Here is a 21,446-nt window from a genome sequence, read left to right as displayed (position 1 = left end):
CGGGTGCTCCAGTTTCCTCCCACAGTCCAAAGACATGCAGGTTAGGTGGATTAGCGATTCTAAATTGCCACTAGTGTGGGTGTGTTTGTGTGTGTCCTGCGGTAGGTTGGCACCCTGCCCGGGATTGGTTCCTGCCTTGTGCCCTGTGTTGGCTTGGATTGGCTCCAGCAGACCCCCGTGACCCTATGTTCGGATTCAGTGGGTTGGAAACTGGATGGATGGATGGATGACTCCTTATGAAATCACACTTCATCCTCGTCTGTGCTGCCTATGTACTGTATGTAGACAAGGAAGGGAGTTTATTTTCAATTGATCTAATTAATAGAGTGGCTGTTTTCAAGCTTAACTTACAAATCCTTTCCTGTGACTGCAACGAGGAAGTGCCTTTCTAGGCAATTGTGCAAGTGCAGTGTGTGTGTCTAGTTTTTTGGGTGGATTTGTAACACACATGTCTACTGGGGTCAGAGGTCGTTCAGCCTCAGAAGGGGGAGGTCTGAGGCGTTCGCCTGTAGGGTGGGGTTATGACATAAGTGTTTGGAGGTAGCTACTCAGATGACAATTTCTTACACAGCTGGGAGTGGAAAGAGGCGTCGCCAAAAAGAACGCAACCATCCATTTGCCTGGAAGCCAGCGGGGGTTGGAGGCAGGTTTGGTTGAAACATTTGAAGAGAACTGGCTTCCACTTCTTTGCTGAACCACAGAGTGGAATTCACACTCACCACACTAAAGTTTATCAAGCAGCTCAGCTTCCTGTTTTTGTTAGTGCTCAGACCGGGGCTCCTGTATTCAGAAGAATGCCGACTGGGATTTCAAACTCTGCACTAACAATGCCTGAATTTTCCTAATCTACACTCTTGCTGCCTGCCCTGATTTATCTACTTTTTTTTTTTTTTTACTTCATTTTTCTTTAAGGGTTTTGTTTGGGTTTTTTAGTGTTATTTTTCAATCTGCCCTCTTACTGCTCTATCGAGGAAGACTGTGTCGCACATGAGAGAGAACCTTTTACTAAAGTGTCATGAATTATAAAGACTGAAGGATTTAACAGTGGGAGAGAGGGAGCAGAAAGTAGGCACAATATGTAAGCGGGCAGCACGACAGCTTGTGCCATGGACTATTCCCCGTGACGGGCTTAACCTGGGAGGCAGCTTATAGAAGCCTTTGTCATACTTGTACCTTTTGCTGTACTGGCGCTTTGCTTCTTGTGGAGGGGCAGAAGTGTTCATCTTCACTATGGAAACACTCAGGGAGTCTTTTTTGCACTTGACATTTCAGATGTCCACCTACAAGAGAGCTACGTTTGAGGAAGACGATCTCGTGGACTCAACAGCAGATGAGGTATACCCCAATGGCATGCAGGTAAGTGCAATGTGAATTTTCTGGAACTACCGTCACCTTGATAAGGTTGTTGTTACCTCTTATGAAAGCGTATGCTGTTTTGAACTGTAAACATCTTCAGGCATCTGGCATGTTTGTATTGTCTAGAATATACATTCTTTTAGTTTTCTTCTGAGAAGTTATTTATCACAGCAACCAAATGTCCAGACACCATTGCTAGGCAAGCCTCTTGCTGCTTTCAGTAACAACCTGCTAATTCCAGAGCGACAAGGTGCAGCTTCCTCCTGTTCCATTAGTGACACCTCCTTAGACTCCACGCAGATTTTCAGTGCACAAGTACACGCCTGCTTGCATGCCTGCCTTGTCATATCAAGTGTTACAAAGCTGATGGCCAAAATCTGAGTAATTAGAGGGCTCTATCTAACATGAATCTTGAGATAAATGCTTGCCCCCGGTTCCCAAATAACATTAGTCTGTTTATATTTAGAATGTAAAATGCCTACAGGATTTTGTAAATCAGGAAACTGAGACCCCAATGGTGATTTTTGGAGTCAGGTTCAAACATGCCCATGTGACAGAGCAGCAGTACGACACGACGGATTCTGACTAGCTACAGGTTCACAGACAACAGCGGGGCTAATGAGAACTTATGGCAGGTAAAAACCTGACCATCACTGAACAATACATTGAAATTAAGGACACTGCAACAGGGGAGAGAGCTCTTGAGAGGCTCAGGCAGTGTATTTTAAATGTGTGGCTTCATAGATCATTCTTTTCCTTCATATGAAAAATATCTGCAGGTGCGATATGGCATCAGTACAAAATAAATACTTAAATAAACTGCACCAGATGAATTTATGGCACAGAACTACATTAGGGTTTGTTTTCAGAAAATTAAAATCAAGTGTGTTCCTTCAGCTCTGAGGGTGTTCTCTGGATGAATGAGACCTTCTCTGCTTGAACCCCAGTTTGGCCATTCCGGGCAAATGCTTTATAAAAAGTTATCTGGTGTCCTGAATTTGATTGCTTAGTGGTCAAAAAATTGTTATGATCGTTTTACTTTTTCGTATACGAAGTATTGTTATTGACCAAAAATTTCATTTTGAGATTTTGATGAATCTCGACGTTTTAGACCTCCCTGACTTTCTCGTATAGGAAAAGTATCGGAATCCTCCAAAAATTCCATTTTGAGATTTTGATGAATCTCTACGTTTTGGACCTCCCCGAGTCTGAAAATACCATTTTTGGAATTAGGTCTGTGTGTCCGTGTGGGTGTGTGTGTAAACATGAGAACTTGAATACGCTTTCACTTTGGTCAGCCAAATTTTGCATACAAGTATTAGGTACAAAACATAGATTTCTATCAACTTTTGGGCTATTTCCGCTAACCAGAAGTGGTACTTTACCTTTTATCCATGAAGCTGCAGAGTCCAATTTATTCAACTTTACTTTTATAATAATTGTTCAATATATTATTCATTTGATTTGATTTGTTGTTGATGGTTCTTTAATGTACATAATATAAAAATATAATCATTGTCTTGAGGTTTACTCCTCAAATATCCATCCCCATATCTGAGTATATGAGAAGTCTAGGGGAGACCATTGCCGATGTTTATATTTTGTACCAATGCGTATCGTATACATTAATATCCATCCATCCATCTTCCAACCCGCTGAATCCGAACACAGGGTCACGGGGGTCTGCTGGAGCCAATCCCAGCCAACACAGGGCACAAGGCAGGAACCAATCCCGGGCAGGGTGCCAATCCACCGCAGGACACACACCCACACACCAAGCACACACCAGGGACAATTTAGAATCCACCTAACCTGCATGTCTTTGGACTTTGGGAGGAAAACAGAGCGCCCAGAGGAAACCCACCCAGACACGGGGAGAACATCCAAACTCCACGCAGGGAGGACCTGGGAAGCGAACCCAGGTCCCCAGGTGTCCCAACTGCAAGTCAGCAGCAATACCCACTGCGCCACCATGCTGCCCAACATTAATATCTCCTCACATTAAATGTTTTTGTATTAATGCCAAGGGAGGTGGACCCAAGCACACCACAATCTCCAATAAAGCCAAAGTAAATCAAAAGAAAGGAAGATGTATTATAAATTATAAAAAAGGGCACAGAGTTATAAAGAGGAGATACAAATAAGGAGGATCTACAGTATAAACATTAGTGCCACTCTGGGCCTATCTGTACTGTCTCGGCCGATCCCACATCGCCACTTACTTTTTCCAAGCTTTGTCTTTGCTGACTGGCCTGTCTTCTTCCTTCTAGATGTTTTTTTCCAAGTGAAAGTTATTTCTTCACAAACATGCTCGTTTGAATTATGAATATGAATAAATATGAATTTGCCACACAAAAATGTGTTTTAATGGTAGGCACTTCTATAAATTTAGAAAAATATCTCACCCACACTGGCACTTTACATTGGAGGCTATAGGGTATGGAGGAGAAGTTTAAAAACTTACCAAAGAAACCACACAACCCAGTATAGTGTCATTTTCAAACTATTATTTTTAAAAGTGTACCAGTATTCATTGCCAGCGTACCAGCCACCCGGTCATCTAAATGCCGGATTCCCATCTTTCACAATGGCAGTGCCATGCACTCACAGTACCTGTTGGTTCCACTTTAACAGTATCCATCCATCCATTATCCAGCCTGCTATATCCTAACTACAGGGTCATGGGGGTCTGCTGGAACCAATCCCAGCCAACACAGGGTGCAAGGCAGGAAACAAACCCCGGGCAGGGTGCCAGCCCACCGCATGGCACCCACACACACACCAAGCACACACTAGGGACAATTTAGAATCGCCAATGCACCTAACCTGCATGTCTTTGGACTGTGGGAGGAAACCGGAGCGCCCGGAGGAAACCCACCCAGACACGGGGAGAACATCCAAACTCCACGCAGGGAGGACCCGGAAAGCGAACCCGAGGCTCTTTAACAGTATTTGTATTATTTTGGTGACAATTGAAAAATTGTATTTACGGGAGCTGTGTGGGAAAAGCAACTATTTCTGCAAGGTTGCTAGTAATGGTGAGGTATAATTCATCCTTCAGTGTGAATTTACAATTTAATATCTTTCACGGTGAACGCTGTTGTAGAGTTTTTGATAAAGCAGCCAAGAGTGCAATTATAAATCAAAAGAAGGTAACATACAAAATCGTACAAGCCTAAATTAAAGGAAGAGTTCTGGATTTCTCATTCTTGCATTATGTCAGCAGTTTCCAAGAAATCTATGAATAATATGCTTTGTTTTTACAAACAAGGAAAGAAGATATCCAGTTGGCCTTTACGGCACCCAGCAGACTTCCTGGTTCAGCTGTTAAACACAGCTCAGTGCAAAAGGGCGACCTTTTGTCCCGTCTGCTGATTAGTTCAAGGTCATGACCCCAGAGACCACGCTACTAGAAACTCAGGACGCAACCCTGACAACAGCACACAAAAAAGGCTTCTGTAACAGGAAAAGACTATAAGACCTCAAATTTCAGCTCTAATCATGACAATGTCTGTGATATGTTCTGTGAAATAGGGCATTACGCGATTTAGACATGGTGTAAACACATTATTCTATACTGTACTTAGCAAAACTGCAGATTATGGGATGTTCTGGTGTTCTATATTTGGAATAAATACAAAGAGGTAACACTACAGTGCTTCAGAGTCACATGATGGGGGGTCCAAATGGTCTTTCACAAGAGGACTCATTTAGTTCAGGACCAGCCTCTCAAAGGTCTTTATAATGTGAGACGTAAAAGCCACAGGTCTGTAGTTATTAACTGAAGAGATACCTTCCTCCTTTAGATTGTGTATTGTGTATGCATTGTGGTCGTCCAAGGGAATAACTGGCTTATAACGGAAATAAATGTTGGGGCGTCAACCTGGATATCCCCGTTTACTTCAAATGTCACAAGAAAACTGCACTCGATGGGGTGATTACAGAAAAGGAATCTTCTTATTACAGCTTGAAGGAAGTCCATCTCTCCAGTTCTCTTGTCAACAAGTGATGCTTCCTTCCAGACAGCTTGGCTTTTACAGTCACGAGTCAGTTGCCCTCACTGGGCGGTCTCTCAGTAGCACCCCCTCTTGGCTCATGGTGACTGTTGTGAGTTATGACATACCTGGGAGGAACCTGGATGATGGCCCTCTGACAGGCATGCGTATATATATTGTAGTATAGAAGAGTTGATACGTATAAACTAATGAAGTTCTTTATGTAGTCACAGGAACTTTTGCTTTACCCTGGTGGATGGTAAGAGGTGCTGGTTAATTATAACTTATTTGTAACAATTGCCATACTACATATTATATTGCAACCTTTTACTTTCTAATCAGGTAGACTCCTTTTCTGGGAAAAGCAATCGCTCCTGCAAAAAATGAGGAAAGACCAGTTTTTCCATCAAGTGGTTTGTACAGTTTAGTTAGATTGTCACAGAACCGAGTACTGTAATGTGCAATTGAGATTATTGTAAAGAGATTATAAGGAGCAAAGCCTGAAAGAGCATTTGTACTCGCGGCTGTATTTGTTTATTGTTTCTTTTAAAAGCTTGAAACTGAATAGTGTGTCCCAGTTTGACCCGTGCTTATAGTCTACAAGAATCCTATTAGTTCTGTAAAGATTTTCTTTTTCTTCTGTTATCTTTAAACACGTGGCCTTCATACTCTCTAATTTAATTCATTAGAAAGGCTGTTAAATCCATGGATGCTTATTCAGCTCTCTAATAGCTTCCATAACGTCATCTATTATTATAAATTCTTCTTTCTTTCGATATAAAATCATGGGGAGCCAAAGCCCGGAATATCATCGGCACTGGACTCAAAGCAGGAGGGAGCCATAAATGGAAAGCAAGTATGTCATAAGAAAGCCTGACATGCACACTCCCACTCACTCATACAGAGCCAGTTTGGAATATCAGGCTAACTGTCCTGTATGTATCCGAAATAAGAGGATTGAAGAGCATGTTGGGCTGAGTGGCTTGTTTTCATCAAAACGATACAATCAACATGTCTTCAGGATGTGGTGAGAAACACTCGGTGTACTCAGAAAGAACACCCATGGACACAGGAGAAGGTGCAATCTCCGCACAGAGTGTGAGTTGGCTGGGATTTGAACTCTGGTGGTCCCCAGTGAGCCCAGGAGCCCTGACCACTTGTGCTACTTTATTGTTCACTCTTGTAAACAGTGCCATATTACTTCAGTCTTCATAACATTACCAATTCTAAATATTAATGTCTGATTTTGGATTGCTGCTAACACTAGAAGAAAGCATACATAGAAGTATATAAACATTGACGCTCTCATTTGCTGGCATTCTGCCAAGGACTGGTTCCCCCTTTTTGCACATTGTTGCCCAATTAGGTCTCAGGTGCACACAACCCTGAAATGGATAAAGCCGGACAAACAAATGGCTGTTAGTGATTTCCTCGCTGGGTCTTTAGAATCTTCCACAGTGGCAGTTATGGTGATACTGTGGTACTAATATGATGTTTTTCTGTGCTACTATTCCTTTTGTACCCTTTTGAAAATGTGTGATGCACTTTTAGCATGGGAAATGTTCTATTTAAATACTATGCATAATCAGACAGTCACTATGACAATGACACTATTTCAGAAAATGTCAATTATCTTGTCTTATTCCAAAGCTATAAGGACTCAGGCAGACATAAAAATGCACACAGTAGACGCAGATGTTAGGGAGGCAGTTCTGGTGATACTTAATGTACAGACAGACCACTATGTATCAGACAGACAGATATAAATGGCACGATAGATAGATAGATAGATAGATAGATAGATAGATAGATAGATAGATAGATAGATAGATAGATAGATAGATAGATAGATATGAAAGGCACTATATAATAGATAGATAGATAGATAGGTAGATGTTAAAGGCACTATATAATAGATAGATAGATAGATAGATAGATAGATAGATAGATAGATAGATAGATAGATAGATAGATAGATAGATAGATAGATAGATTTTTTTTTTAAACCAAACTTTATTGAATAAACACAGAAAATAAAAATCATAACAGTAAACCAAACTCAATTTTAAGTCTTACAGAAAACATTTACACACATTCCTATTGATGAATATTCAGTTTCAAAACATTACATACTCAAATTGTTCTTAGAATAAAATACATTTATATATATTTATCTAATCCCTCCCATTGTTTCCACCCTCCAATCCCACTTATCCTTAGTATTCTTTATTATCTCAATTTATAAATAAGTAAAAACACCAAACTCAGAGCACAAATTGTAAATAATAATCATCACATTTACAAAGTAAATTATTCACGCACCACAATTCCTTAAACTGTGCTAAATTATTCGTAGACTTATAAAAATTAAAATCCACTAATATAGATAGATAGATAGATAGATAGATAGATAGATAGATAGATAGATAGATAGATAGATAGATAGATAGATAGATAGATAGATAGATAGTGTGAACTTGAACCCCAGACACAGACATTTATTCTCTCTTTTAGTTCTTACACACAACACAGTGTATCAATCACTACCATACACAGTTCTTTTCGTCTTCTTCTCTTTCGTTCTGCCTCCTCCACTCCACTCCTTTAAGTATTGTCCACCTCTTCCCGACTCAGGCTTCCGAAAGGAGTGAGGTGGCCTCCTTTATAGTGCTCCAGGTGTCTCCCGATTGACCTCCGGCAGCACTTCCGGGTATGGCGGGAGTGCTGCATATAAACTCAGCTCCTCCTCTGGCAGCACCTCTGGGCGTAGTGAAAGTGCTTCATGTCTGGACTCTGTAGTGTCCAGGCTCCCCCTGGTGGAGGCCACGGATCCCTGCCGGGTTGAGCTTCCAAGCTCCAGTTCCATGGGCCCAATGTAAATGGGGGGGGGGGGATGCCCTCTCATGTCCCAAGGGAAGTACTGCTGGTCATATGTCCCTTCCCCCGGTCTTCTCTTCAAAAGGCCGTAAGATCCCCAGCCGTCCACCACAATAGATAGATAGATAGAGAGTGTGACGGGCAGCCACGGCCTGAGACAACTCAGGCCCCTTCTTCAGGCAAGATGTGTAATCGTTCCATCTTGATTAATCATTACATTCATTAATCATTACATCATTATTACATCTGGCCTGAAGAGGGGACCTGAGTTGCCTCAAAAGCCTACATATTGTAATCTTTTTAGTTAGCCAGTAAAATATGTCATTTTGCTTGACTTCTCAATACATCCATAATGGCTGACACGGTACAACACCCTAGTACTCCACCAAGGAACAAAGTTCTCCACCTGACTCCTATACTCTGTTTCACCCACCTTACCGATACGCCCCATAAGTGCAGCATTATCTGAGAATATCTGCAAGTGACATGCCGTGGTGTTATATTTGTAGTCTGAGGTGTACAAAGTGAAGAGTGAAGGAGACAGGAGTTTTCCTTGTGGTGTTCCAGTGTTGCTCACTCAGTACTTGAGCCTCACAAACTGCAGTCTGCCTGACAGATAGTCCATTATCCAGGACACCATCGGCTCATCCACCTGCCTATCTCTGAGTTTGCCCCTTAACAGGGATGGCTGGATGGTGCTAAAAGCTCTTTAGAAATCAAAAAACATAATCCTCATAGTACTGCCAGCTTTGTCTTGCTTTGAGGAGCAGACAGATAGTTGCATCGTAGTTGCCTGTGCCTGTCATATCATAAGAATCACCTACTGAGGCCAGTGTATTTATATTTAATAATTTCTTCAAGTGAGTGGCACAGTGGTAGCGCTGCTGCCTCACAGTTAGGAGACCTGGGTTCGCTTCCCGGGTCCTCCCTGTGTGGATTTTGCATGTTCTCCATGTGTCTGCGTGGGTTTCCTCCGGGTGCTCTGGTTTCCTCCCACAGTCCAAAGACATGCAGGTTAGGTGCATTGGCGATTCTACATTGTCCCGTGTGTGTGTGCCCTGCGGTGGGCTGGCACCCTGCCCGGGGTTTGTTTCCTGCCTTGTGCCTTGTGTTGGCTGGGATTGGCTCCAGCAGACCCCCGTGACCCTGTAGTTAGGATATAGCAGGTTGGATAATGGATGGATGGATACTTTCTTCATGGCGCTGTTGTTATTACTGACTCTTGACTGAATGACATTCCTAAAATGTAAGGTTGATTCTGAACAGCTCATAATCAGTGCACTTGTAATAATCAGTTGATCAGTCTGCCTTTCCAAACTTTTTGGCTGCTTCTCATTCTGTCCAAATTCAATCCCTGTTTGGTTGTCCCTTCTCAGGCCTGTATAGACAAACAAACAGTGAAAACTTACTTAATAAAAATGCAGCATTAATGTTTAGAATTCTTTCACATAAAATGCATTTCAGTTGTTACTATTTAAAGAAACCTAATTCTTAAATAGCTACAGTCTCTTAAGAGGATGAGCCTAAAAATGTTTCTAATCTGGGGAAAGGTTAAAAATAAAATTTGGGACTGCAGTGTACAACATTTTGATTTATAATGCTTTTAAAACATTTATGAAAACAAAGCTATGCAGTTATACATTTAAATATCACTACATTTTATATTTTATTTACTTACTGGTGATACTTTTTCAACTTTGTTTTATCCATCCATCCATTTTCCAACCCACTATATCCTAACTACAGGGTCACGGGGGTCTGCTGGAGCCAACACAGGGCACAAGGCAGGAACCAATCCCGGGCAGGGTGCCAACCCACCGCAGGACACACACAAATACACCCACACACCAAGCACACACTAGGGCCAATTTAGAATCGCCAATCCACCTAACCTGCATGTCTTTGGACTGTGGAAGGAAACCGGAGCGCCCGGAGGAAACCCACGCAGACACGGGGAGAACATGCAAACTCCACACAGGGAGGACCTGGGAAGTAAACCCGGATCTCCTTACTGCGAGGCAGCAGTGGTACTACTGCGCCACTGCGTCACCAACTTTGTTTTATGATTTAGAAAAATCCAAAAGTGTGATATGCAAGATAACAAGCATTACTTCCTTTAACAGTGTTATTAAATGAATATCTTTGTGAGACTTGCCCGGACACCATCAGACCGACACTGCATCTTTATGCAAAACTCTTTTTATTGTCGTCCACACAACACAAGTCAAATCACAGTCCCGCACAACTCATAGTGCTTTAGCCCCAGTCTCCCTTCTCCTGGGCCTTCTCTCGCCTTGTCCCTGGGCCACCTCTATTCTCTCTCCAGGAGCTTCGTCCTGCTCCTGCTCCCGACTCCAGCTCATTGATAGGAGGGAGGCGGCCCCACTTATAGTCACCCGGATGTGCTCCAGGTGGTTCCCGGCAATCTTCCCTTGACACGCCCCTGTGTGGCGGCAGTGCCGGCTGTCTTTCCGGAAGCACTCCGGGCGTCTCTTTTTCCTTCTTCCCCCCAACCCTTCCTAGTGTGGCGGAAGTGCTGAGGTCCCAAGTCCTCCAGGCATGAGGACGCTCCCTGGCGGTCCGGAGGAGGCATGAGCCCTCCTCCTGTCCTTCTGGGCGTCCCGGCTGGGTACCACCCCCAGCCGCGTGCCACAGTGCTCCCTCACCAGCGAAGACTTGTCGGGCGTAGCGGCCCATCCCGCGAGGGCAGGTTCCCCACGAAGTGGGTCCACCGGCTCGTCCAGGGCCCGGTCCTGTAACATAAAAGAAAAAGGGGCCAGAGACGCTGCCTGGACGCGATCCCCTGGCGTCCCTCTGTGCTGTGCACTGGCTGCGCTCCCCCTGTCGACCGGCACCCCGCAACTTGCCTTTGTTGTGCCCGCTCCGTGGGTTCCACGCTCCTTTGGCTGGGACCCTTCGCCCATCAGAGGTCCTCACTGGCTTTGGGACTTCCCTCTGCACCCGCAGAGGTCTCCGTACGTGAGCTCACGGGCTCACGTCTCATTCTGTGGGATGACCCGGATTTATTCCTCGGGCCCTCCCCTTTTCTCTGGGGTGCCCTAACAGCTGGAGTCTCCCTATGGGAAAGGCAGAGACCCCTTGCTGTCTGCACCCGAGTGGACCAACACGCAGCTGATGCTGGCGCCGGCGGTGGTGTACTAGGACCCACGGCACTCATCAGCCGGCGTCCAGGCACCACCCCTCCCAGGCAATCAGCCCCTCTCTTAGACATAACTGATGCTGGCAGCGGCAGTGGTGCGCTAGGACCCACGGCACCCAGCCGGCGTCTAAGCACCACCCCTCCCAGGCAATCAGCCTTTCTCATCCTCTCATTTGTCGGAACCGCGGCTACTTGTCCACCGGAACTGCACAATACCGGGGAACATTCGCCCGCTTTTCCTATTTTATTTACGACGCAAGTCCCACTTACCTGCGTCGCCACGAACCTCCGGCCAGAGAATCCGGCGCCGCGTTCTTCCGCCCCCTGACGTGACGCGATCGCCGTCCTCTTGAGCTTGACTAAGTAGTCTCGAAGGCCGTGTATCACCTGTAACACAGACTCGACGGACCGAGGGGAATCCTCCGGCTCACGCCAAGTCACAGGCACAAAGGGAACGTTAGCCGGCGAAGGACTTACCAGTTCATCGGTCCTGATCGCCGGCTGTGCTCCCTGGAGCTCTCTTCCGGGTTCTCTCCGGCCCTCCCCTTGCTTGAGATGGACGTTCCTTCGTCCCGCCTCCATCCAATCATTGGCGGGTACGTAAGACATGCCGTCCACTCTCTCGCCTGCCACGGGGATGGACTTCCAGACCGCCGTCATCTCCCCTTTCCTCCCGAGGATTTGACAAGACCCGCTACCGCTCCTCTGCCGCGGCCTCTGGATACGCTGCGGATCCTCCGTTACGTCCAGCGTCGCTGCTCCATTCCCGTAGTGCAGGTTGACACAGCCTGACTGGCGACGCGAATCCAGGAAGCCCCCAGCTGAAAGGCAAACACTGGCCACAGCCCCGCCAACCCTCGCGAGTCGACTGGCGTCAGGCCTGGGACTTACCTCCTGGATCCCATCTGTCGGACTACTGCGAAGCTTGCCAGTCATATCCGTGGCTGTGCCGACCCCGATTCTCACGGGGACAGCGACCGCTGGTAAGTCCACAGCACTCGGGTCTCTTTTGTCTCCTCCAATCCCCCTCGGGTGGGAGACGATGTGGTGGCGAATCTCTCGCGGCCTCTGGGTGATCCGCGAGCTGTCCGCAGTGCGTGTGCAGGCCGCACCCATGCGGCATGTGTGTGTGGTGGACTGAGGTGCCGGACAGCTCACATAAAATTTGTTATCATAGAAGTCCTCCGCCTTGAAACAGGCAGCAACTCCTACCCGGCTCGCCAATATGAGACTTGCCCGGACACCATCAGACCGACACTGCATCTTTATGCAAAACTCTTTTTATTGTCGTCCACACAACACAAGTCTAATCACAGTCCCGCACAACTCACAGTGCTTTAGCCCCAGTCTCCCTTCTCCTGGGCCTTCTCTTGCCTTGTCCCTGGGCCACCTCTACTCTCTCTCCAGGAGCTTCGTCCTGCTCCTGCTCCTGCTCCTGACTCCAGCTCATTGATAGGAGGGAGGCGGCCCCATTTATAGTCACCCGGATGTGCTCCAGGTGGTTCCCGGCAATCTTCCCTTGACACGCCCCTGTGTGGCGGAAGTGCCGGCTGTCTTTCCGGAAGCACTCCGGGCGTCTCTTTTTCCTTCTTCCCCCCAGCCCTTCCTAGTGTGGCGGAAGTGCTGAGGTCCCAAGTCCTCCAGGCATGAGGACGCTCCCTGGCGGTCCGGAGGAGGCATGAGCCCTCCTCCTGTCCTTCTGGGCGTCCCGGCTGGGTACCACCCCCAGCCGCGTGCCACAATCTTATTATTGATTATTCTTAAAAAATTTCTTAAGCCAAAAAGTATTTTAGAGAGCAGTGTTTCCCATTTTATTAAATTGTTTTATGTTTCAAATCTCTGCATTACAAAAAAAGCTTTATAATGTGATAGTATAACAATATACATAATCTCAGTATAACAAAATAAAAGAAAAATCACAAGTCTAGACAATCAGCAATGCAACTGATTCAATATGCCAGAAAAAAACAATAAAAATTTATAATCATAAATCACACTAAACCACCAACACTCATCCAAATAGACAGTGAGTTAGTAATAAAAAAGAGACTTACTGTGTTATACAAACTCGTATTAATTTAAACAATAGACGTTTTGTAGAGACACAGACAGGAACTCGGCAGCAGACCTATTTTGGAAGAACATTAAAATTATTGTCAAATTTTTAAGAAGCTTTGCATAGTCCCACACAAAGAAAATTCGATTTTTCCTAGTTTTAAGGTATTTTTTTCCCATTGAGCTACTAAGAGTGCATTAGGATTTTTCCAAAAGAGCGGGAGTAGTCAACATATTAACAATGTAGTGTAGGAAACACTGGTCTGAAATAACCCCAAAGACTGCTGAAGGAGTATCTTCAAGGATCATAAATCCTACATTACCTGACAGATAATAAACGTTTTTTTCATAAAACAGCTTTCAATTTGGATAGTCCCAAAATATATGCCCTAGCGAGGCCAGAGTTCTTGACAATGTTCATAGCTTTTCTCAAATCCCTGATACCTTTTAGATGAACCATTGTGAACAATTGTCAGCCATGTTACATTGTGTTTTACACAAATTCAAGAAGAATTAATACGGTGAATTATCAAATAATTGATGAAATGTCTAGAAATGCTGCAAATATTCTTTTCCTACTATAAGTAGTTAAAAATTTAGTGTTATGACCATTGGTGGTGAATTAAGGGGAGTTTGGCAAATTCTTTTTTACAAAGAATCCCATTGTCCATGGAAAAGAATGGGCCTTTGCACATTGCGTTTTTTTGGCTACTTTTTTAAAAACAACTCTGCATTTTGGGCTATTTTCCAACCCCCTTCACCATATATTTACCATATTTCTCATCTACCTGTCAACTACGTTTGGCACTTGCATTTGTTCTATACTAGGGGTCCTTAATCCCAGTCCTGGAGGGCCGCAGTGGCTGCAGGTTTTTGTTCTAACCTGGTTTCTTAATTAGAAAGCAATCCTTGCGAATAATTTAATTTCCTGGCTTGTTAGTGTGTTTGAACTCTGCTATGTCAGGTCATTCTCATATCCTAGATTTTCTTCCCCTTTTTAAGGATCTCATCCAAATGATTTGAAGGCTAAAATGAAGGAGTAATTCTCAGTCCTTCTTTGTTCTCTTCACTTTCCTTCCAAGTATTTAATTAAACCCAATAGTGCATGATAAAACACACAGATGTAAATGGTGTGGCATATGGCCAGCCGTTCATCCTGGCCAATACCCATAGGCCGCCAGATGGAGCCCTCCCTGCAACATGGAGGTGCCCTGAATTCCAGCAGGGCCTCATGGACAGTGGAGTTTTAATGCACAGCCCTGCTGGATACCATGGGGGCCGCCAGGAGTCGCTGCAGGGAGGCCCAGGGATTTATATTTTCCGTAAGTCACGGGAATGGAAGAAATGATATACTTCCGGGCTGAAGAAAAAAGAGAAGATTTTACCTGACCCGAGGACTATAAAGGAGATTGGAGGATTGTTTATTTGTGATTGTTTATAAGTATAGTGGAGTGGAGGGTGCTTTGTGCACATTATTGTCCTAATAAATATTATATTTGAACTTTTATCTGGTGTCTGACGTTTGGTCTGAGGGCTCAAGGGGTCGACAGTGCCTCTATTGTCACAATGGTAACAAGCTAAATGGAGAAATGCTGCTCTGTTTTGTCATTTTCATGTTATTGCTAATTAGGAGCAATTAAGACTAAAATAAGCAATAAGGGTTCAAAATCCTAACAAGCAAGGCAACTAAAGTGAAGCAGAAGTGTTACTTGAGCAATAAGGGCCTCTTATTAAGCAATTGGGTTGGAATAAAAACCTGCAGCCTGCGGTCCTCCAGGACCGTGATTGAGGACCCCTGTTCTATACAGTTGTAAAATCCCTGAGGGACCAAAACAACCCCCATTGTGTGATGGTATTTACCCATTCTATCTGTCTGAAATGTGTCTGAGGGAACACCCCCCCGAGCGTGGGCTTTGATGGTATATACCTAACCCTCTCGCTCTGACACTGCCCCCCACTTTCCAGTGTGTCATTTTGTCTGTCTCAGGAATTGGGCTTTTTGTTTCGGCACATTTGCTATTTTTAAGCTTTCCTTGGGCTATAATTTTTTTACGGACCTGGCAACCCTGGTCTGTTCATACGCTTACCATCAGCCAGGAGAGTGAAATCAAGGACAACGAGTCTATGGGACAGTTTTTAAACCCAAGCAATTGGACTTGTGAATGATTGCCATCCATTATCTGACTTTGCTGGCACACTCCAATGGGCCCTTGAGCAGGGCCCTTAACTTGAAAATTGCTCCAGGGATGCTGTACAAAGCCTTGACCCTGCACTCTGACCCTCAAAGGTCATGTGAGAAGACAATTTCCCCTCGGGGATTAATACAGTGCTCCAAATACTGTAGGTCGAGCTAGTAATATACCTACTATTGATAATCTGTATTCCATGTTTTATTGGATTATATGTTTCAGTCTCACAATCTGATTTATATGTTGACATAATAGTCACAACATTTGCACTATATATGTTTACATTTCATTGTGTACTTATTGTGGAAATTTGTTTTTTAGCTTTTGTCCATTAACTATTAGCACGTAAATTGTTTTGTCTTGTGTTTAATTTGTTAATACTGGTGGCCAGATGAACGTGCAAAGTAAGTTTTCCATTGTAGAGTGTGACTGACTGCTTACTGTGCATATGACAATACATTCTCAACTCAACTCATCTCAGCTTAAAGAAGAGGGCCCTTTTTATACATCTGTCAACTTCATCACCATGTTCAGTCCTTCCACCCGTTTTACATCCCCCATTTTACAACCCCTTAACCAGTTCAGGCTCTAAGTATGTGTTTTTTATTGAAATCAAGTCTAATTCTTCCATTATGTGCTCATAATATCCCTCCTATAAAGTAAGTAAATCTTCTTCTTCCTCTTCTTCTTCTTTCGGCTGCTCCTGTTAGGGGTCGCCACAGCGGATCATCTTTTCCATATCTTCCTGTCCTCTGCATCTTGCTGTGTTACCCCCATCACCTGCATGTCCTCTCTCACCACATCCATAAACCTTCTCTTAGGCGTTTGTCCTCTTGTCTGGCAGCTCTGCCCTTAACATCCTTTTCCCGATACAGTGGTACCTTGAGATACGAGTGCCCCAACATATGAGTTTTTTGAGATACGAGCCGTCACTAGGTCGATTTTTCTGCCTTGAGTTACGAGACAAAATTCGAGATACGAGCCATCAAAGAGTTTGTTGCTGCACACTCCAAGGAACTGACGACGGAGGAGTTGATGGAACTACAGACGCAGCAACATACGGAGGTTCTGCAGGAGATTGGTATCACAGAGGAGCCAGAGGAGGAGGAGGTTATCTCTTCAAGTGAGATAAAGGAAGTGTTGGCAATGTGGGAAAACGTTTCGGACTTTATTGAAAAGAAACACCCTGAAAAAGTTGCAACTGGTCATGCAGCGGCGTTATTTAATGACACTTGCCTAATTCATTTCAGAAACATTCTAAAGGGGAGGAAGAAACAAAGCTCCTTGGACAGGTTTCTATTGAAACGCCCTGCGAATGAAAGTGATGAAAGCGTGGCAAAAAAGAAAAAAAACTAGTGAAGAAGAAAATTAAGTTAAGCAAAAGTGAAGTGAAAGAAAAAATATAATACGCTAATCGGCTCCGCCAACATCTCTTTCTTTCTTTAGATTCTTTTTTATGTATTAGGTGAGACGATGCGGTTTCCACTCCATGCTCCCATCTTCCTTCTGGGAGCTCTTGAACCCGACACCGTCGGTAATGTCACCGATGAGCTTGGCAGTGAGGCACAACAATGAAGCAAGGGGATTGTGCAAAAATACAAAGTGCTTTTATTTAAAACCAACAAAACAAAACAAGTGTTCAAATAAATAGTGCAGTGCTTTAAATAGAAGTCATTAAATAAATAATCCATGAAATAGGTGAAAAGTGGAGGTTAGAATCCATTAGAAGAAAAATCTTTTAAAAAACAACGAGGTTAAAACAATGGCTGGAAGCTGTCCCTTTAAACAAATCAGCCTGGTGCCTTTCTGCTACTGGTGACTCCCCTGTTTCTCCCGTCCGGGCTATGCACCAGGGGAGCCACCCTACTATGCTGGTCCGTTCGCTCTCACCAATCCCTGACTCCAGTGGGCTTCACCAAACTGTGACTTGGGCTCCGCAGCGACCAGGGCGCTCACGCTGGGGCTTTCACATCCCAAGTCCCGACTCCCTCTGCCTTCTCGGCCTTATGCGGCGAGCCATCCTCCTTCCGGTCACTCCCACTCCTCAAAATGCTCAGCAAGAGCAACCACTACCAATTGCTCCCGGGGTGCTGGCTAAACACCCAGGCTTACTGTTCAGCTGCCTGCGAGCCTGCACATGCTCACTCGCTGTCCTGCACCGGCTTTCTACTCGCTGCTTCCTGCCTTCTTCTACTTCTAACCTCCATGCGTCTTTTCTTCTTTTTTCTTTTATTTCTCTCTTAGCCACCTGGTGCTTCTATTTATTACGGGGGTGTGGATCAGATGTAGCAATTAGTAGCTTCTGGCGCCAATCACGGATGTGGACGACTCCTCACCTGTGCACTTAAGTGAGGACCGTCCGCATCACGAATCACGCGGGAACCGCTCCGTCCACGCATAGTGCTGCAATCATTTATTTAAAAAGTGTCCCTGTTGACTTGAGCTGTGGACCCGCTTCACCACATTAGGTTTTATTTTGTTTGTAAACAATACTTGTTCATTATAAATACATTTTTCTGCGGTGGGTTGGCACCCTGCCCGGGATTGGTTCCTGCCTTGTGCCCTGTGTTGGCTGGGATTGGCTCCAGCAGACCCCCGTGACCCTGTGTTCGGATTCAGCGGGTTGGGAAATGGATGGATGGAAATACATTTTTCTTATGTTGAAAACATTTAACAAAAAATTGGGGTGTTTTTTTGGGGGCTGGCATGAATTAATCTCATTTCAATTAATTTCAATGGGGAAAATTGATTTGAGATATGAGCATTTTGACTTACGAGCTCGGTCACGGAATGAATTAAACTCATATCTCAAGGTACCACTTTATATCCAGCAACTCCGTAAATCAGAATGTAAAAATTATTTTTGCAGAGATGCACTAAATGATTTTCTAAGATATTTGACTTATTACGTGGACAGCCTCTCACTTTTCAAGCAGCTATTTCAAGAATAAAATGTGAATCAAGTGTGTGCTAAAAGAAGCTTGGAATAGACATTGAAGCCAGTGTTGTAGTGACTAATGAATGAAACAGTAAATTTGTACCTGACGGTAGCTCACTTGATCTTGTTCTCACATATGAGACTTTATAACGACCCTGATTAAGTGCAGTTTCCTTCAGAATACCAAGTCACTACTGCTTTAGAAAGGAATTTGGAAATATGAGCATAGCAGTTATTAATACACATTACATTAATACATAAACAGAATAGAGTGGTGTCCCTTGTGAAGGCTCGGGAGCACCATTGAGTCCCAAACTCCAATCACAATAACACAAAACAGTCCTGGGTTCAAATAAAAGGCTATTTATTACAAGAATACCTTGTACAAACAATAAACAGGATATATCTCCTTCTTTATCCCTTCTGCTCTCTCCGCTGCACTGCTACTCTTCCAAGACGAGTGTTGCCTTTTCTGGCTCTGACGCACCTGGACAAGGTGGTGTGGTCTCTTTTATTGAGGATCCGGGAGTACTTCCGGTGCCAGGGCATTGCACATTGGAAGCACATCCGGGTCATGCATAAGTCCCAAACAGTAAGGAGTGTAACTCTCTGCAGCACCTCCTTGCAGCACCCACGGACCCCAGCAGGGCTGCCCTACCGGACTACAATTCCCGGCATTTCATGCTGGTGTCCGAATGGGTACAGATACCCAGGGGAAGCTGCCGCCTAGTGTACAGGGGAACAATAAGCTAGAAATATAGCTCCCAACCGTCCTTCTGTTTTATTGGCATTCCTGCCACTTAAGGATCTCAAACCAGTTCCTTCTGTTGTCTCTCACATCTCTTAACATTCATTTGTGAAACTCAGCCCAACCTTTGGGCCACAGGTGACCCTAGATGAAACCACAAATCACTTAGACAATCACACTTGATTCACAGTGGTAGTAATGCAAGTGAATCGTGATCGACCCCAGATGAAACCCAATCCACTGGTCCAACAATCACACTCGATTCACAGCAGCAGCATCACAGGTGGATCACTGCCAATCCTGGACGAACAGGAGGAAAAGCATTGGCGATTGTTCTTGATTCATCTAACTCTCTAGTGATTTCATGGGAGACCCAATTGTGGATTGTGGCACCACAAAGATTGGGAAACATTGGTGTGTTATATTCATTCATTACTGAACCTAACGTATAATTCGATCATAAAACCAGACCCTGACTTATACACCCATTCAAAAATACGACACTTCATTTTTTTTTTTACATCTTCTTGCCTCCTCCAATCTCGCATCAGTTTCTAGACACATCGAATTTTGTTGCAGCAGCACAGTTACCAATTTCTTTCGCCACTTCAATGACTTTTAATTTAAAACCAGCTTCATATTTTCTTCTGATTGAACACTCCATCATAGATAAGGGATGCTCTTACGATGAAGATGTATGAGGATGTGAGATACAAAAAACACTAAACACTGCAAAAGTCGCTTCGGAATAGTTTGGATATTACCGTGTGGTCACGTAGGCACAAAACATAGAAATAAAAGGCTATGTGCTCCATGGTTACTCTCTCAGGTGGCCGTTAGCATATCGTAATCTCTTAATAGACCAATAGCGTCATTTTTTCGCATTCGACTTATACGACCGACAATATAACATACCAGAAATTATACAGTAGAATCAAGTCCTGACTTATACTTGGATGAACTTAAACGTGAGTATATATGGTACTTATTCCAGGTCAGGGTTCATACGGGTCCAGGAAAACCTGGAACATCCTGAAAAATTAACAAATCCAGTACTGAAAAGCCCTTGAAATTCAAAAAAATGTAAAAGTTACTTAAAAGTCTGAAAATATAAAGTGAATCCTAATAATCATATATCATGAGAGAAAACATCTGATATTTTTCCAACAAAGCACCCACATCTCGCATTAATATTATGTTTAATGACCTTGTGTATTTATATCATCTTGTGTTTTATTCTGTGTGCAAGTTTGTGGCAAACTGGTATGAATATTATATGTACAGTAGTAGCCATTAGCCTGCACATCAAATTATTATTGGTCAGTCTGCGTTATGCAGCAGAAAAGACGTCAGATTTGGAGGCACAATCAGCCGCGTGTTGTGTTGTCGCCATTTGCTGCATACAGAAATTTTTCTAGTTATGTGCCGCAGTGGACCCATGTACAGTACAGGCCTTCAGCACCCATAAATGGTACAAGAAAATTCTTTTTGACTTCCTTGCCCTTCCTCAGTTCACAATGTTTACTTTCTTTTGTATGGCTTTTCAAAGCAGACTCACCCGTATTCCTAGTGTAAAACTTCTTACTACAATAGTCACACCCAGCCATATGTTTATTAAATTTGTCTTGTTTGAAAGTTCCTATCTTTTAATGTCCTGAGTTTTAAACAGGGACTTAGGTGTGTCTTATTTGTAGTGTTTTATGTCCTTTTATTGCAGGTGCGCGAGGGCAGTGCTACAGATTTCAGCCTCCAGTTTGCATGGGTTGGTCTGACTGTGCAACCTTCCCATACAAGCTGTCAGCTTATGGGGGGGTGGACTGTGCTGCACCGTGTCAGGGGTCTGTGGCAGTGCGTGATTTTTTTTTTTAAACAGTGCAGACTTGGTGGGTGTGGGTACGTGCCGATGGAAAGCCTTGCAGCTGTGGACCATTCAGTGGAGAAACTGGCCAATCGCTGGTTCACATGCAATCGTGATTAGCTCAGCTAATGCTGTGTGGTATGACCAAAATTCTATATCACGGTATTTTTCAAAATTATACCAGTTTCACGGTATTCAACGGTATTTTTTTCCTGTGCATGAGTGGATGTTAACCACATTTTCCACTGCAATTACTGGCTAAGAATAACC

General features: G+C 44.1%; 1 protein-coding gene across 3 annotated transcripts in view; it reads left to right on the top strand.

Annotated features, from left to right (window-relative positions):
• ece1 (endothelin converting enzyme 1) overlaps window positions 1-21,446 on the top strand; it is a 318,704-nt gene that overhangs the window by 159,422 nt on the left and 137,836 nt on the right. For 2 of the 3 annotated variants that reach the window (XM_028807767.2, XM_028807769.2), the window contains exon 2: window positions 1,273-1,356. In XM_028807767.2, the coding sequence (XP_028663600.2) occupies window positions 1,273-1,356 (84 nt within the window). Of the gene's footprint in view, window positions 1-607; window positions 1,357-21,446 lie in introns of those variants that run through there. The other variant, XM_051930374.1, reaches the window with a different exon arrangement.

Source organism: Erpetoichthys calabaricus, chromosome 8 (genome assembly GCF_900747795.2).
Source record: "Erpetoichthys calabaricus chromosome 8, fErpCal1.3, whole genome shotgun sequence".
NCBI lineage: Eukaryota > Metazoa > Chordata > Cladistia > Polypteriformes > Polypteridae > Erpetoichthys > Erpetoichthys calabaricus.
The sequence above is the reverse complement of the archived record's forward strand: the minus strand, read 5'-3'. Positions and strand labels throughout refer to the sequence as shown.